Source organism: Gekko japonicus, unplaced genomic scaffold (genome assembly GCF_001447785.1).
Source record: "Gekko japonicus isolate JY-2015 unplaced genomic scaffold, Gekko_japonicus_V1.1 scaffold2455, whole genome shotgun sequence".
Lineage (NCBI taxonomy): Eukaryota > Metazoa > Chordata > Lepidosauria > Squamata > Gekkonidae > Gekko > Gekko japonicus.
The window spans coordinates 61,299-79,102 of NW_015172622.1; the positions used below are offsets into that span (position 1 = coordinate 61,299).

The 17,804-nt window shown below is 47.6% G+C and overlaps 1 protein-coding gene across 1 annotated transcript in view; it reads left to right on the forward strand.

Annotated features, from left to right (window-relative positions):
- The first annotated feature begins 414 nt into the window (after window positions 1–414).
- The window catches only part of ADAMTS17 (ADAM metallopeptidase with thrombospondin type 1 motif 17), a 180,222-nt gene continuing 162,832 nt past the window's right edge, over window positions 415–17,804 (forward strand). Inside the window, exon 1 of the mRNA XM_015421670.1 lies at window positions 415–548. Coding sequence (XP_015277156.1) covers window positions 415–548 — 134 coding nt within the window. The remainder of the gene's footprint in view (window positions 549–17,804) is intronic.

A 17,804-nucleotide genomic window follows, 5' to 3' on the forward strand; every position in this document is an offset into this window, starting at 1 on the left:
TTTGGATCAGAAGCAGCCATCTTTTTTGCTAAATCCTTGCCAATTTCCCTGTTTATCACAGCTCCTGTCACACATGGTTTTTGTTCATGCAGTTTCCATGATCTTCACCATAGCCTTTTTGGTGGCCAAAGGGGACTTCCTCCTCCTTTTTTCCTCAATGGAACAGCTGGCCAGATCTGACCCTTTGTCTGTCCTGAACCTTTTCCCACTCATTTTCACGGCAAGATCCTCCTCCTGAGTTCTGAAAGTGATTTATTTACTCTTTTGACATGATTCTTTTCAGGTCCCTCTTTGCATGGAACTTCCTCATACTGAGTCAAAGCTTTGGTCCATCTACTTCAATATTACCAGATAATTTTGTTTCTTCTGTAAAGCTGCTTCAGTGTGTTTGGAAGATCTGAGCTGCTGGTACTGATGAAAGCCTTCTTCCTTATTTTGCCAGGAATTGCCTATCTTGGAGGGATCTGCAGTGCGAAAAGAAAATGCGTCCTTGCAGAAGACAATGGGCTGAATCTAGCGTTCACCATTGCACATGAACTGGGACACAAGTAAGGGCTCACAGTTTATTTACTTACTCTCACATATGCATATGAAACTGCCTTATACTGCATCAGACCCTTGGCCCATCAAGGTCAGTATTGTCTGCTCAGACTGGCAACAGCTCTCCAGGATCACAGGCGGGGGTCTTTCACATCATCAAGGTGCCTGGTCCTTTTGAACTGGAGATATCATGGATTGAACCTGGGACCTTCTGCATGCAAAGCAGAGGCTCTTCCACTGAGCCACAGCCCCCTTCCAACCTTTCTCCCCAATGGGAACCCAAAGCAGCTTACATTGTTCTGTTCTCCATTTTATCCTTTGAGGTAGGTGAGACTGAGAGTGTGACTAGGGGTGTGTGTGTATATGTATATGTATTTTTTGGGTATTTATTCAGCCAAATCAGATTTGCTAATCTGATTTGGCTACTGATCTAGCTGAGCCCGAATAAAAGCCGATATTATTTGGCTTTTATTCAGACTCAGCTTCACTTGCCAAAGCAGTGCGCGTTCACCCATGTTCCGGGTGAACTTGTGCTGATTCTAGGTTCCTCGTGCATGGCTTGACTTTAAACAAGTTGTGCTGCTGCTGTTGTGACTCTCTGAGTCACTTTAAATCCCTCCATCTCCGAATGGCACCACAATGGCAGCATGACTCCGGAGAGTGAGGGGGGGTTAAAATGCCTCCTCTTCCCGACTCGTGCCACAGATGCAGCATGCCTCCAAAAGTGAAGGGAAAGCAATTTGCCTTCCTTTCAGTGATGGAGGTGTGCTGCCAAGGCTGCGTGACTCCAGAGGGTGGGCTTTTTAAATGCTTCCTCTTCTTGAGTTGCAGGAAGCCATTTCAACCCTCCCTTTTGCTCCCCTCCTCCAGAGGGGAGGAGTGAAACAGAGGGGTTTAAAGGATTCCTCCAATTTAAATGGTCCCCGTAGGGTATAAATTCAGCAATACCAATTATTTCCTGAATCCCAATACAATACTGATACTGGGATTTGGGAATATCAGTATATACTAATATCTTTCGGGTTTTGTATACCCGAACCTGAAAGATACCAATTTTTTTGTGCACTCCCCTATGTGTGACTGGTTCAAAGGCCACCTGGCAAACTTCATGGCAGGATGGGGAATTGACCTTGGGTCTGCTGGAGCCTAGTCCGACATTCTAACCACTACACAATACTGGCTCTATGTCTGTACCTCTTTATGATTATTTCAGGAGTTCCTATCAAAACATTATCTAGAGTGAATCTAGAAGTAAGGTGAAACACCTGGAGAATTTTGAGAGAAACCATGAGAAGTTTAGGTAGCACCATCAACATTTCTCAGTGATGTTCTACCCATACAGATGGGCATGCAAGAAGGTGCCTTATACTGAATCAGACCTCAAGCAGGATGTGATGTGAATGATCTTTTAGTGACACCCTGGAGAGGTGCTGTTGGTCTGTGTAGTCAATACTTGATGGATGAATGATCTGAATTTGTAGAAGGCACCTTAAACAAGGGGCTGTGGTTCAGTCATAGAATGCATGCAGGAAGTCCCGGCTTCAATCCCCAGCAGCTCCAGTTAAAAAGATGAGGTAGCAGATTACGTGAAAGGCCTTGACTTGACACCACAGATCAGGGGTCCCCAAACTTTTTGACCATGTGGGCACCTCTGGAAGTCTGATATAGTTTGGCGGGTGCAGGCACAGAATGGCTGCCACAAAATGGCCGCTGCACGAGGCAGAGTTAGCCACAAGAGGATTTGCCACAGCTTGTGCTGTGCTGGCAGCCGCTGCCAAAGCGAGGTTTTTTAAAAATCTAGAAAGCCAATCAAATCTCCAATGGCCAATCATAAAGCTTGCTAGGCAAGAGTCCTGCCTGGTCCCACCCACTTTCTAAAAATACTTGGAGGATGCCAGAAAAGTTGTTGGTGGCCCAAGAGAGCCATTGTCAGTCGAAGCAGGTGAGGCTGACCTTAACAGACCAAAGATCTGTTTTGGTATAAGGCAGCCCAGTATGTCCAGATGTATCGACAACATGGAGAGGGTACAGTTGGGAGAAGCAAGGTTATATACAACCTCAGGATTTATTTTGATCGCCGATCAGAAATAGTTAAAAACTGAAGTCCTCAAGGAGGAAGCGGGTTTCGAAAAGGTGGCGTGAGGTCTTCTCCCGTCTTCTTACGAAGCTTGTCATGTTTTTTTCCCCCTCCACCCAAATGTCTCTCCATCTTTCTTTGGAAGCCCTGAGCCTTCTCCGAGGAGCCTTTAAAGGTCACCAAAAGAGGCCATGACTCGAGATACCATCTCAACCTCATGTGCTTGCAATAAGTCGTGCTTCAAAAAGGAAAAACAAAAGCATCTTGATCAAATCACTTAAAAAAAAAATAACCATTTCTTGCAGAGAAATTCTTGGCCACAAATGTACATAGCTCCTTACTGTTTGCGTGGCCATTATAATACATTACCTTTAATAACAAATATTTGCTTGCTAAAGGGAATCCAATAAACCGTTGTCAAGGTTTTGAGTCTGGTCCCGGTAATCGGGCAAGAGACATACGTGGCTTCTCAGTTCTTGACTTGAATGCTCGGGGACAGGCGCAGAAAATAAGGTCGGCTCCTGCCAAAACTTGCCAAGATGAAAACGCATGTCCTGTTCTCCCCCCCCCCTTTCCTTTGACACCAAAAGGCGGATGAGCCAAACTGAGAGCAGTTTCGGCAGCACTGAATGATGGGGAGGCCTTTGTTTTTATTCAAACCATATGCCAGGCTGTTAAATCTATTCTCAACCTTAACAAGGCATTAATCTGTGGATTGCCGTGTGAGGAAATCATTGTTACATGTTGAAAAGATGTTGAAAATGCTAGCACAGGGGTTCCTGGCTGCTGAGGCCCCAGTTGTACTAAAAGCGGACTGGTTTCGTATCGGTTTGACTGTCACGGGTCTCTTTCCGCCGCCTTACCCAACCGTTCTGAAAAAATGAAATATGATGAGCGGTGTTCCCTCTAAGCTGTGTAGTCTTGTGAGCAAAAATTCTACTTTGTGAGCTACTGGCATTAAAGCTGTGAGTGAGCCATTTGGCTCCTGCATAAATCAGTTTGCTCTGGAGCCATCCTTTCCTGAGCCAAGACAAAAATGTGTGAGCCGGAGGCTAAAAAACTGTGAGCTAGCTCACACTCACTCAGCTTAGAGGGAACACTGATTATGAGGGCGCTGCGTATTCTCTGTTGGAGATGATGGGCTCCCTCTCTCAGTCACAGCACCCTAGGGAGATGGCATGGCTGGTTCCAGCTGTTGAGAGGACCTTTGGCAACTCTGCCTAGAAGGCCCCATCACTACCCGGTTTTGTGTGTGTGTGTGTAGGTAGGCACAGTTAATAAGGAGAGTGAGGCCTGCAAACAAAGAGAACATCTCATGGTACATGGTGCCTTTAGAGGGAACTCTTGGGCACAAACTCACTTCATGGAAACACCCAGGCTGGTGGGAATGAACGGTGTCTCTAGAGTGGCCAACCCAACTGCAGCAAATGCTGGGAGATTTGGGGGGGCGGTGCCTTGGGGAGTGTGGAGTTGGGACCTTCAGTTGGTAAACCACTTCCTCCATGCCACTCTAGGAGTTCTCCCAGTCTCTGTTGTCTCTGGGGAAGGTCCTACAGCAACATGGAGGATGTGGGGTCACTTCCGCATAAAGGGTCGCCGGCCGTGATGTCACTTCCAGATGACGCTCTAGGAATTGCCCCAGTCTCTGTAGGCTTTTCCATAGAGATCTGGGTAATTATTAGAGCATCACCATCGACACTGTCACCCTCCCCCCCCTTTTCCCCTCCAACTGCTAAAACTAGTGAGGTTGGGAGACTGGACAAGTGGTTGCCCGCTGCCCTAGGTGTCTCTGATATGGCTGGCCTGATGCCAAAAAAGTAGCCAAAATGGTAGTTCCAATGTTCAGTTCGTGGTTCCTTGACCAGGCCTAGGCCTCAGCACTGCCTCATGAAGCTAGCCGCTGGCACTGGGCATGGGAGAGGGAGTTATTAGTAACCTTGTGCATGATTGTAGTGCATTTATGCCCTACAGCTCCATGGGAAGGACACATAGCAGGATACATATTGTGTCTGGTGACTAGAGGACATCCTCTCTCACCCAGGCCCAGCTTCCAAGTTGTTTGTCAAATGGACAAGCTACCCATGCGAGCATTCCACAGGAATCTTCTGGTAGAGTCTCCTGGTATGGATTGAGAAGGTAAAACACAGTTGCTTCTTGAGAGAAAACAAATGAAGTCTGTTCAGACTGAAATGTTCAGTTTTGGCGTTCTGCTCTTACAGGGTGGAAAAAGTGAATGCGCTTCCTAACTGATATGTTGGATTTCTAAACCTTCCATTCGTGTTCCTTGGAGTTACTGCAAAAACAGTTCTGCAGACAGATATTTTATTAAAAAAACAAATTCAGGCACGTTTAGTTCTAATGAAAGAATCTATTAGCGAGTTGGTTAATACGGTCATTAAATGTATGTATGATATTTTATTTTATTAAATGTTTATACTGTGCTTTTCTCTCCCATGGGGGACCCAAAGCAGTTCACAACATCATTCTTTCCTCCTCCGTTTTATTCTCATTTTCTTCTTGCGAGGTCAGTTAGGCTGAGAGTACGAAACTGGCCCAAGGTCGCCCAGTAAGCTTCCGTGACAGAGTGGGTCTCCCACGTCTAACCCAACACTCTAACCACTACACAGCTTTCCCAGAATTTAGCAGGTCCACATCTGATCAGTGTGTGGGTGCAAGACCTCCTGGGGACCCTATGTGCGGGATGTAACTAACTAAATGAGGAATATGCGATTGGATCCTAAATGATCAAAATTATACCTGGAAATGTGGTTCTTTGCAACTTCTGTAGGGCACCTCTTTCTCTGCTGAACTTCTTTTTCATGGGCCGTGGTCACACGGACCTCTTACCGCGCTAGTTTTCCCGCAGTTCTTCTCTCCGTGACATTTTATATCGCTTGGAGGTGGTCAGACGGTCCCTCTGTCTTCCGCTTCACTCGTGCGAAGTACTGATCACACAGCGCGCCGTCCCCGCGGCGGCACGGGGTTGTTTTTAAAAACAAAAACTGTGCATGCGCTTGGGCGTACATACAAACTAAGAAGACCAAAATAAAAGCTAGCACCTGTTTGCACATGCGCATAACTTAAACCGGAAACACACAAAAAAGGGGGGGAGGGTAGCGCGGTCACGGCGGATTGCTGTCCAGATACCAAAACCGCGGATACGAAGCGCGAGATATCGGAAAACACCTGTTCCAACGGGTGTCAGAAAACGCGGATAAAAAGAGCGGAAACCGCGGGACTCAGCCCGCTTCGGTGCGGGAGGCGGGTTTGCCAATATGAACAGGAAACTTTAATGTGCGAGGGATCAGCAGCGAAGCCCGCACTAAATGTCCCTGTGACCTGACCCTTAGTGATCCAAAGATTTGCCTGCTGACTTTTTCCAGAGACCCAAGGCTTCTGAAGCCTGCACGCATGGAACATTTGTGTCAGAGAATCTGAAATTTGAACCAGGGATCTCATGGCCTACATGTGACACCTGAGCTGGAATGCACGGGTCCAAAACAAAGCCATATCCCTGTGGTTAGGTCAGTCTGAAGTAGGGTAGCCAGGTAGTGCCTAGCAGCCAGTGGGAGAGTTGTGGCTAGGGAACTGGGGTGTGTGTAGGGTTGCCAGGTCCGTCTGGTAAGCAGCAGGAGATGGAGGGTAGTGTTGCAAGATCCAGATTGGGAAACTCCTGGAGATTTGGAGGTGAAGCCTGGGAGAACAGGAATCTCAGAGGGATACAGTGCCACAGAGTCTACCTTCCAAAGAATCCATTTTCTGCAGGGGAACTGTCTCCATAGTCTTGAAATAAGCTGTAATTCCAGGGGATCCCCAGGTCCCACCTGGATGCTGGCATCTCTAGGAGTGTGCAACACCAGCTGCAGCATTATGCCATTCCTGGGAAGTGACATAGGGTGGCTCTAGGAAATGCTGTACACTATGGTTTTACCATAGAGTTTCCAGAAGTTCCTGGAGCTACCCTATGTCACTTCTGGGTTTTTACCAAACCCGCATGCAACGCTGCTATTTTTTAAAAATGACAACCCTGGTCTGAAAACTGAATTGGATAGGCCTACTGTAAATGTTAGGAGCCTGATGTAGTGTAGTGGTTAAGTGTGCGGACTCTAATCTGGGAGAACCGGGTTTGATTCCCCACTCCTCCACTTGCACCTGCTGATGTGACCTTGGGTCAGTCCCAAGCTCTGGCACAGCTGTCCTTGAAAAAGAGCAGTTTGTGTCAGAGTTCTCTCAGCCCCACCCACCTCACAGGGTGTCTGTTGTGGGGAGGGGAAGGGAAAGGAGTTTGTAAGCCGCTCTGAGACTCCAAGTGAAGGGCGGGGTATAAATCCAATCTCCTCCTCCTCCTCTTCTTCTACCTCCTCCTCCTCCTCCTCTCCTCCTCCTCCTCTTCTTCTACCTCCTCCTCCTCCTCCTCTCCTCCTCCTCCTCTTCTTCTACCTCCTCCTCCTCCTCCTCTCCTCCTCCTCCTCTTCTTCTACCTCCTCCTCCTCCTCCTCTCCTCCTCCTCCTCTTCTTCTACCTCCTCCTCCTCCTCCTCTCCTCCTCCTCCTCTTCTTCTTCTTCTTCTCCTCCTCCTTCTTCTTCCTTCTTTCTTCTTTCTTCTTCTTCCCTAGTCAGACTCTGTACTCTGCTGTGCCTACTGAAGACTACAGCTCCAGGGCCTGTGATGTAAGAACCAAGTCCTTCTTGCTCCTGGCACAAGTGCCATTTAAGCATACTGGTCATTTAACATCGCTCTCCCTTCTCCTGTGTAATTGAGAGTTAATTGCTTTGAAAAACACTATGAATTGGGCCTGGAGCATTCAACAGATATGGCATGCTGTGCTCCTTTCCTTCAGCCTGCCAGTTTATGGCCCAGCTTCCTTTTTTGCAGGCGGTTCTGATTGGAAGTGATGGGAGAGTCTGTCTGGGAATGGATTCTCTTGCAGAAATCCATAGAGGCAAGTGGAGAATACCACTGCAACCTTGAGAGAATCTTGTCTCTAGCAGTTACAAGGCCCCCACCAAATTACCTCCTACGACGTAACCTGTATGTGCAGGAGGCGATAGAACGTGGGCATACAAGTTTCCTCAATTCCCAGAGCAGGAAGTTGAAAAAGCAATTATCCAGATGTGTGAAATACAGAGATTCGCCTGCAATACACATTAAAAATGGAAATATTTCACAAGGGACCCCTGTAAAAGCCCAGAATAAATGGGAGGGAGATTCCGGTATCCTGGCTGCAACAAACAACAATCTGGCTGGCGGCCATTTCTTTTCCGTAGTTTTCATGGTTACTGGCTTTGCTCAGAGCTGCACAGGCTCTGTAGCAGACGCAAAGCCAAATAATGAAGTGGGCCAGAGAGAGGATTTCTGGAATGCCATAATGACAGTTTAGAAATGTTTGTTAAGAATCCGTGTGTTTCCCCCAGAGGTCTGATACGGATTGAGTTTGCACTTCCAGGTGGCCTTTCTTATATTAAAAACAATAATATCCCACTCCCTTATTAATTCAGTGTGGTTGACTCTATGATCCATGCTCTTATGGGGGGGGCAGGTCTCTGCCTATGGTAGGAGACTCCTGGCCTGGACCCCGTTACCTATTCCAGGGCTCTTTTTGTAGAAAAAGCCCAGCAGCAATTCATTAGCATAACAGGCCACTCCCAACAGCAGAAACTCTTTAGCATATTAGGCCACACCCCTGACAGCACAGCTCAATAGCATATTAGGCCACCCCCCCATGTTCCCAGAAGTGTGGTCATCCAGCCACACCCACCTTTCCCTTCTTATTCTGTTTACTTTGTTTATTGTCAAAACCCAGGGCTTTTTTTGGAGCAGGAACGCCTTTGCATGTTAGGCCACACACTCCTAATGTAGCCAATCCTAATGAGTTTCTGCTGTTGGGTGTGGCCTATTATGCTAATGAGTTCCTGCTGGGCATGGCCAACTCGGGAGCCAGCCGGAACTCTGTTCCTGTGCGTTCCTGCCCAAAAATAGCCCTGCTTGTTGCCACTTAACAAAAGGCAGTGAGGGGGTTAGGGTTACTGGAAGTCACGCATTGGTGCCCCCCAAATTCTCCCACTGGAAGTCAACCCTAGTGTTTTGTGACCAACTCTTTGGTGTGTGTGTGTGTGTGTAAAGTGCCATCAGGGCACAACCGACTTATGGCAACCTCGTTCGGTTTTCAAGCCAATAGATTAACAGAGGTGGTTTGCTCTTGCCTTCCTCTGCATAGCAATCCTGGAATTCCTTGGAAGTCTCTCATCCAAATACTAACCAGGGTTGACCCTGCTTAAGCTTCCAAGATCTGAGAAGATTGGGCTGGCCTGGTCCATCCAGGTCAGGAGAAAGACTTAAACTTGGCCCAGGACTTATCAAGAGGCCTAAAATCCCATTTGATGGGAAAATATAATGAGCTAGGTTACTGAGAACTTGCTGATCTTGATTTTGAATTGTCCCCCTCACTAATGGAAAGGCTGGCCTTGGCTTTCTCGCCTTGCAAGTATTTCACCTGAGGAAGGATTCGCGTTTTTTGAAAGACAAAATGGAAGCATGCGTGTGGCCACCATCCCAACTCCAACTGGGTAGAAATTTCAGTATCAAAACTCTTTGGCCATCCGCTGTATTTTCTCAGTTCAATTTTAGAAGAAGAAGAGAGAGAAGAGATTGGATTTATACCCCGGCCTTCACTACCCAAAGGTGTCTCAGAGCGGCTTACAAACTCCTTTCCCTTCCCCTCCCCACAACAGACACCCTGTGAGGTAAAAGAAGAAGAAGAGATTGGATTTATACCCCACCCTTCACTACCCAAAGGAGTCTCAGAGCGGCTTACAAGTTCTTCCCCTTCCCCTCCCCACAACAGACACCCTGTGAGGTAAAAGAAGAAGAAGAGATTGGATTTATACCCCATGGCCCTTCACTACCCAATGATGATGATGATGATGATGATGATGATATTGGATTTATACCCCGCCCTTCACTACCCAAAGGTGTCTCAGAGCGGTTTACAAACTCCTTTCCCTTCCCCTCCCCACAACAGACACCCTGCGAGGTCGGTGGGGCTGAGAGAGCTCTTGACAGAAACGGCTCTTTTTCAAGGACAGCTCTTATCAGAACTACGGCTTGCCCAAGGTCATCCAGCCAGGTGCAAGTGGAGGAGTGGGGAATCAAACCCGGTTCTCCCAGATTAGAGTCCGTGCACTTAACCACGACACCAAATTTTCAGGTTCTACTCCTCCCCCCTTTTCACAAAGGAATGGTTTTTATCCCATTTGGAAACCATCAAGGTATGTTTGATTCAGGAAAAAATCTCCCCTTTTAATGCGGTGGTAGCTTCTGTTCGTTTCCTCTGGAAGACCCCCATTTTTAGGGAATCCTAAAGGTACTAGGTTTGGGAAATAGAAACAGACTGGGAGTGGGGTCTTGTCATTTCTTCAGGGCAACAGCTGGGCTTTTTGCCAATTCCACTAGCTACCGAAACGTAGGTGCCTTTCTGTAACTTGGAGGTCATAACTTTGAGTCCTGGTCTACATGATACAGCTTACCACATTCTTGGCTGGTGATGTGACGTCTAACAAGAGTACTTGCCACGATGATGTACATTGCGTTGTGAACAGAATTAAAAAGAAAAAAAACACTTTTCCATCTCTGTTATGTTCTCACCCCCTTTGGAGCGCCGGAGTTTCATATCCCTTGAGTCATTACTAACTATCTAAAGGAAGTTTTGAAGGAGAACCATGGAAACCTGGACTGCTACATTAGTCTTTCAGATGGTTTGGAATCAGAGATACTGAAAGCCTCATTCCTGGGAGTGTAACACAAACAGGCTAATTGCCACAGACGAAAAAGATCATGCCCAGGCTAGCTTCATCTCATCACAGATCTGGGAAGCTAAGCAGAGTCAGTTCTGGTTAGTATTTGGACGGGAGACCACCAAGGAAGCCCAGGGTTGCTATGCAGAGGCAGCCAATGGAAAACCACCTCTGGCCCCGGTCACACGGAAGGTTTTGGCCCGGGAGAGGGACGGATCGGGGGCGCAGCAAACGGGCACGAGCACACCACAACATCTGGGAATCGGCGTGCACCCGTCCCCGATCCGTCCCTTCAAGCCTAAAGCGTGCATCAAAGAAGAACCTGCAAAAGATCAGGACTTACCTGGAATGCTGCAGCAAGCGCGGCCGTGGGATCGCCGGCACGCTCGTCTTCGGTAGCAATCCAGGCTCCCGGCCGAACTGCGCAAGCGCACGGATGCGCAGTTCGGCTGCCTCGCTCTTTCTTCAGTGGCTTCCCCCCGGCATCTGATCATGCCGGGGAGGAACTGCGCGGTGGCTGCGCTCTTTCTTCAGTGGCTCTTCAGTGGAACTCTTTCTTCAGTGGAACTGCGCTCTTTCTTCAGTGGAACTGCGCTCTTTCTTCAGTGGAACTGCGCTCTTTCTTCAGTGGCTTCCCCCCGGCATCTGATCGTGCCGGGGAGGAACTGCGCGGTGGCTCAGGGGATCTGCCGCCGCGTGTCTCTTTTGGTGCGGCTTTCAAAAGCCGCACTTTGCCCGCAGCAATTTCCCCCCTGTGTGGCAGGGGCCTCTGAGTGTCTTATGCCTTGAAAACCTTGTGGGGTTGCCATAAGTCAGCTGTGACCTGACGGCACCTCCCACCATGAAAATGATCATGTGAAATCATCACAGAAATCTCAAGGAAGATCCCCAAGGTGGCAACTTACCGCCTTAACACACAAGACGTACCTGCTATCTCTCATAAACAGGGGTCATTTTGTAGAAAAAGAGGTGCAGGAGCTCATTAGCATAACTCATTAGCATAACTTATTTGCATATGCCACACCCCTTGACATCACTGGAAGTGTGTCAGAAGGCAACACCCACCGCTCAGGCTCCACTGGACTCTTTTGGATTGCTAGCTATTGGGGGAGGGGGGGACATGCAGATCTGTCCTCGCAGAGGAGGGAGAGCTTGTACCGGAATAAAACTTGGTCTTAAAGGTGCCACTGGACTGTCTTGGACCGGGGGGAGCTCTGCAGCTTACCTGGCTGCTTCTTGCTCTGACTGAGGGCTGCTGGGGGTGGGGCTTGTTGCATGTGCCCGCCCCCTGGGCTCTTTACTGCCGGAGCTCCGCCCCTGTGCTCTCCTGCAGGAAATGACCCCTGCTCATAAATGAATAAGGGAATCACGTGAAAACAGAAATCTCTCTGTGATGACTGGATCTCATTGCCTGAGCTCAGACATGAGTTGTTTCCTGGGACGCTCAGCCTGGCTTGGCATTTGAGCTGTATTGGAAGACCTCCCCCCCCCCATCACCACAGAAGTGATGGAAAGATTGTGTGCTGACCCAGGGGTCATTTCGTAGAAAAAGAGGTGCAGGAGCTCATTAGCATCTTATTTGCATATGCCACACCCCCTGACATCACCGGAAGTGTGTCAGAAGGCAACCCCCCCCGCTCAGGCTCCACTGGACTGTTTTGGACTGCTAGGTATTGGGGGGGGGGGAGAACGTGCAGATCTGTCCTTGCAGAGGAGGGAGAGCTTCTACCTGAATAAGACTTGGTCTTAAAGGTGCCACTGGACTCTGCAGTTTACCTGGCTGCTTCTTGCTCTGACTGAGGGCTGCTGGGAGCAGGGGGTGGGGCTTACTGCATGTGCCCGCCCCCTGGGCTCTTTACTGCCGGAGCTCCGCTCCTGTGCACTCCTGCAGGAAATGACCCCTGTGCTGACCTGATTCTCAGTTGACGTGGCCCGTGATCACGTTCTGGAGTGACCTGACGCATGCACCCTGCAAATGCAAACTGTGGTCATCGAGTGACAAACAGGAATGTGCAAATCCACCCAGCATCTTACTTTTCATGCGTTGACAGGTCTTCTGTCGCTGTTGTTTTTTTTGCAAGATGAGAGTCCTGTTTGGAGGAAGCAGTGTTCCGTCGCTGGACGTTTTCTCTTTGGTGGGGAAGCCTGTCGGGGCCAAGCCATGAGAAGTACTTCCTCTGTCTCCATATTGCTCTAGTAATACTTATAGCAGAAGGTCTCAGGTCCAGTTGCCAGCATCTCCAGTTGAAAGGACCAGGTAGGAGGCAACGTAAAAGACCTCTGCTTGGAGTCCCTGGAGAGCTGCTGTCCGTCAGAGGAGACAGTGCTATCCCTGAGAGACCAAGAGAGCTTTATGGGAACAGGTTGAAACTGCATGGGGTGGGTTGACTTGACACGAACCACATTGGCATGAGCAGCTCAGGTTGGGGACAGGGAAGTTTTCAACCAAGCTCTTAAGTTATACATAGACTGGGATTGCTTAAAGCAGTGGTGGCGAACCTATGTCACGGGTGCCAGAGGTGGCACTCAGAGCCCTCTCTGTGGGCACGCGCGCCATCGCCCCAGCCAGGCCCAGACCGTCATTAAAGTGTCGAATTCTCTGCCAAATCATTTTAAGTAAATGAAAGCATTTGGGATTGCTTTCCTTACTTTGTTTGGATCACCTTAAGTTAATGTATGAGTTGTTTTTTCTAAAGTAAAACCTCAGTATTCAGGTTAAATTGTCGTGTTGGCATTTTGCGATAAATAAGTGGGTTTGGGGTCGCAGTTTGGGCACGCGGTCTCTAAAAGGTTCGCCATCGCTGGCTTAAAATCTGTCCACTGCCCCTACTGGCCGTCTCTGGGAAAGCCCGTCTCCCCACCCCCACCTTCCTGCTGTTTAGATTGTCTGGCAGTTCTGTTGTACATCTAGGGTGGAATGTTTTTTGTTCTCTTAATTATTCATTATTCTGCCCGTGGATAATTGAAATCACATTTCCCGAGCTCATTTGTGTTCCTTTGCTCAGCTTGACAACAGTCACAATGAAAACATTTGGGTGTGCGTTTTAAACACAGACGCGTGCTTCAGAGATGTTTCATCGAACCTCATAGAAATCAGCACACTGGTGATTCGGAAAGGGCTGATTTACAGAGAGGTTGTCACCTGAAAGGTTTTCGCCATTTGGGGAGTAATGTATTTTCTGGCCCTGTTTTCGGCATTCATCAGTGGATCCATTTCGAATCTTTCATACCTTAAATTTCCTTATATTTGAACAGACTTTTGCCTGTTGTTCCTTGAGGTCTCAAGGTGTGTTGATGCATACAAAAGGGAATGTTCATCTTTTTTTTTAAAGAATCCAATTTCTTAGAAATTTCTTGGATGTTGAAGTCAACATTGTCTTTTTCAGTGATTAAGAGATCCATGAATAGATTTGTCTTGTGAATGGATGAGCTATTGTGCGGATAAATTACTCGACATGCACTTGTTGAACTGGTATGAGATAGGTAATACATCCCTGTTGGGATTGTGTCTCAGTGGTAGATCTCGGGTTCAGTCTCTGGCATCTCCAGTTATAAGTCGATCAGGTAGGAGGCGATGTGAAAGATCTCTACCTGAGACTCTGGAGAACCGCTGCCAGTCTGAGTAGGCAATACTGACCTCGATAGGTCTTGCCGGACTCAGTACTGGAGCTTTTGTGCACTTTGTGTACTTTGTGTATTCATGTGGTTAAAGGTGTTGCCCAGGGCTCTTTTTGTAGAAAAAGCCCAGCAGGAACTCATTAGCATAATAGGCCACACCCAACAGCAGGAACTCATTAGCATATTGGGCCACACCCCTGACAGCACAGCTCATTAGCACATTGGACCGCACCCCCATGTTACCAGAAGTGTGGTCATCCAGCCACACCCACCTTTTGCTTGTTATTCTGCTTACCTTGTTTGTTGTCCAAACCTAGGGCTTTTTTGTAGCAGGAACTCCTTTGCATGTTAGGCCACACACCCCTAACGTAGCCAATCCTAATGAGTTCCTGCTGTTGGGTGTGGCCTGTTATGCTAATGAGTTCCTGCTGGGCGTGGCCAACTCGGGAGCCAGCCGGAACTCCGTTCCTGTGTGTTCCTGCCCAAAAATAGCCCTGCTGTTGCCAAATTTCCCCTGAAGTGAGATTTTGAAGCAAAGTTGGTGCCTCCTTGCTCAGGCAAAACAGTTGTGATAATGCGAGTGAAATTCCTCATGATTTCTCATATCCCTCGCTGTAACTCTCAAAACAAAATTTGAGTCCGGTGGCACCTTTAAGACCAACAAAGTTTTAGTCAAGGTATGAGCTTTCGTGTGCATGCAGACGTAGCATCTGTTGCTCACCAGATGTTCTGTTAGGAGACAGGTTGGTGCAGGAACTCTTGACTCAGTAGCCAAAAAAAAGATGACACCTGGGCTTACAGCTACCACTGAATTTCACCTGTTAGAACTTTGAGATGATCCTTTGGGAGAAATGCCAGTGGAATTCCAAATGAAGCAAAAAGATCTTCATGAAGATTAGCACAACTGAGGGTGGAGTTTTTCACATCCATCACCCTGATAACAGCCTATTTGGTGAAGATGTTTCAGAAACTGGCACCATTGAGATTTTCATGATTGACAGACCTGCCCCAGCATCAGCAAGGAAGGAGGACAACTCCATCAAGGGGTCTCCTCTGTGGAATTCTAATTGTCCTCAATCCTGTAGGAAGAACTTTGTGGCAGGAGCCACCCTGATCAACTTTGTCCCGCTCTGACAATGCTGCCCTAAGAATATTTTCCTGGGAGTAAGCCTCATTGAATAGACCATTTTAAGATTGCACTGTGAGCAGTGTCATTGTTTACTCTACTCTGGTTAGACCTCACCCTAGAGTATTGTGTTCAGTTTTGGGCCTCACAATTTAAGAAGGATACAGACAAGCCGGAACGTGTCCAGAGGGGGGCAATGAAGATGGTGAGGGGTCTGGAGACCAAGTCCTATAGGGAAAGGTTGAAGGAGCTGGGTATGTTTAGCCTGGAGAGGAGATGACTGAGAGGTGATATGATAACCATCTTCAAGTACTTGAAGGGCTGTCATCTAGAGTATCATGTGGAGTTGTTTTCTGTTGCCCCAGAAGGTCAGACTAGAACCAACGGGTTGAAATTAAATCAGAAGTTTTCAGCTAAACATTAGGAAGAACTTCCTGACAGAGCAGTTCCTCAGTGGAACAGGCTTCCTCAGGAGGTGGTGGGCTCTCCTTTGGAGGTTTTTCAACAGAGGCTAGATGGCCATCTGACAGCAATGCTGATTGAATGAACTCAGGCAGATAGTGAGGGGGAGGGCAGGAAAGGTTGCCTCAGTGCTCCGTTCTTGTGGCCCTTTCTTACATGCCCAGGGAAATGCTGATTGCTCCTTTGGGGTCAGGAAGCAATTGTTCTCCTGGCCAGTTTGGCTGGGGATCCTGGAGGTTTTTTGCCATCTTCTGAGCATGGAATAGGGGTCACTGGGAGTGTGGGGGGAGGTATTTGTGAATTTCTTGCACTGTGTAGAGGTTGGACTAGACAACTCTGTGATTATATGATACTGTCTGCTCTGCTCCAAGATTGGCCCAAGAGTCAGTTATTTCTGTGCAATGCTTTCTCTTTGCCTCATTGGCACTACTGGCTTTCTCCAGACGTCTCAGCACTATTAGCATTTTCCATATGATTCCAGTGAGCTGAAGTAAAACTCTGCACAATGCTTATACACAACATTGTTCTTCTGGTGCCAGATCAGGTTATAATTTCACTGGGGATGTTTGAGAAATGCTTAGGGAAACATACTTGGTATACTTGGGGAAGGATTGCAGCTAAGTGGTAGACTGACTGCTTTGCCTGCAGAAGGTCCCAGGTTGAATCCCTGGCATCCCCAGATGAGGGATCAGGTAGTGGGTGGTGTGAAAGATCCCTGCTTAAGACACTGGAAAGTTAACCCTTCTCAGAGTAAATGATACTGACCTTAACAGACCAAGGCTCTGACTGAATATGAGGAAGCTGCCTGTGTTCATGTGTCTTTGGCGTGGATACTAGGGGTAGGCAAACAGACTTTGCCTGCCTGCTTTGGCACCGGAGGTCTATGTGTAGAAGTCTGCCCTTGTTAAGACTCAAAACAATGTGGTTCAAAGTTACTGGTCAGCCTCCTTGAGGACATAAATGGTGGAAAGCAAAGTATAAATCTTTAAAATAAATAAGTCGGTCTGATTTTGAACAATTGTCACCTTTCCTCCTACACGTTTCTGGAACATCAGTCTGTACCTGACATGACATAGAAACACAGGGAGAGAGAAAGAATACCCTAAAAATGCAATGAATGAAGAAGACCATAGTAGGTCACCATCTTGTTCTGATCTTCAGCTGTAGGACCTGGAGTAAGAAGAACCTAAAATTAATTGTCGGACCTGAGACAAGAAGAACCTTCCCATGAAGGAGAATCCCATGAAAGTATAACAAGTGAAGAAGACCTTAGTGGGTTACCATCTCATCTTGATCTTTAGCTGTAGGACCTGGAACAAGGAGAACTTCTCCATGAAGAAGAATCCTGTGAAGGTATAATGAGTGAAGAAGACCTTAGTGGACTTACAGTCTCATCCTGGTCTTCATCTGTAGGACCTGGAACAAGGAGAACCTTCCTGTTTTTTGAGAATCCCGTGAAAGTATAATGGGTGAAGAAGACCTTAGTGGGTTACCATCTTATCCTGCTCTTCAGCTGTAGGACATGGAACAAGGAGAAACTTCCAAGCCACTGGAAACATGGTGCTGATACTTAGTTTAAGAAGCAAATAGATCCATGAGATTTGCTGTCCTTATAAAACAAAGTGTTTCTTTACCCAACTATGCATGCAAATCGAATTCATCCTTTATCAGTAACATACTCTGCAAAATATTGCAGAGCAAGTATTTTTTAACACTCCTAGGGTTTGCGTCATTGGGTAGAGGCGATTGCTGCCAACAAAAGCCGTGGTGGATTGAACCAGAACCACCCTGGCATAAAACTGCCGTGAGACTGCCAGCTCATTAGAGACTGGCTATTTAATGTGGCCTTGGCTTACTCAGCAGAATAAGCCCAAGTAGGGGGCAGGCAACTGAGCTACAATGCTGTTGATTAATCTCAAGTTATTTTGGCTGGCTTTCTCCAAATGTCTCAGCACTGGTTAGCAATTTCTGCGCAATTCCAGGGCATCAAAGTAAAACTCGGCACGGTGCTTATAAACAAGGCCATTCTTCTGGCGCCAGATCACTTTAGCATTTCATTGGGGATGTTGGAGAAATGCTTAAGGACACAGTGGTGGGTAGGGAATCAGCAAAACTCGTACCCTGTAGAATCTACAAGATGCTAAGGAAGAGATTTTCTTTCCTGCCTGCACCTTGAAGAGGTTCTGG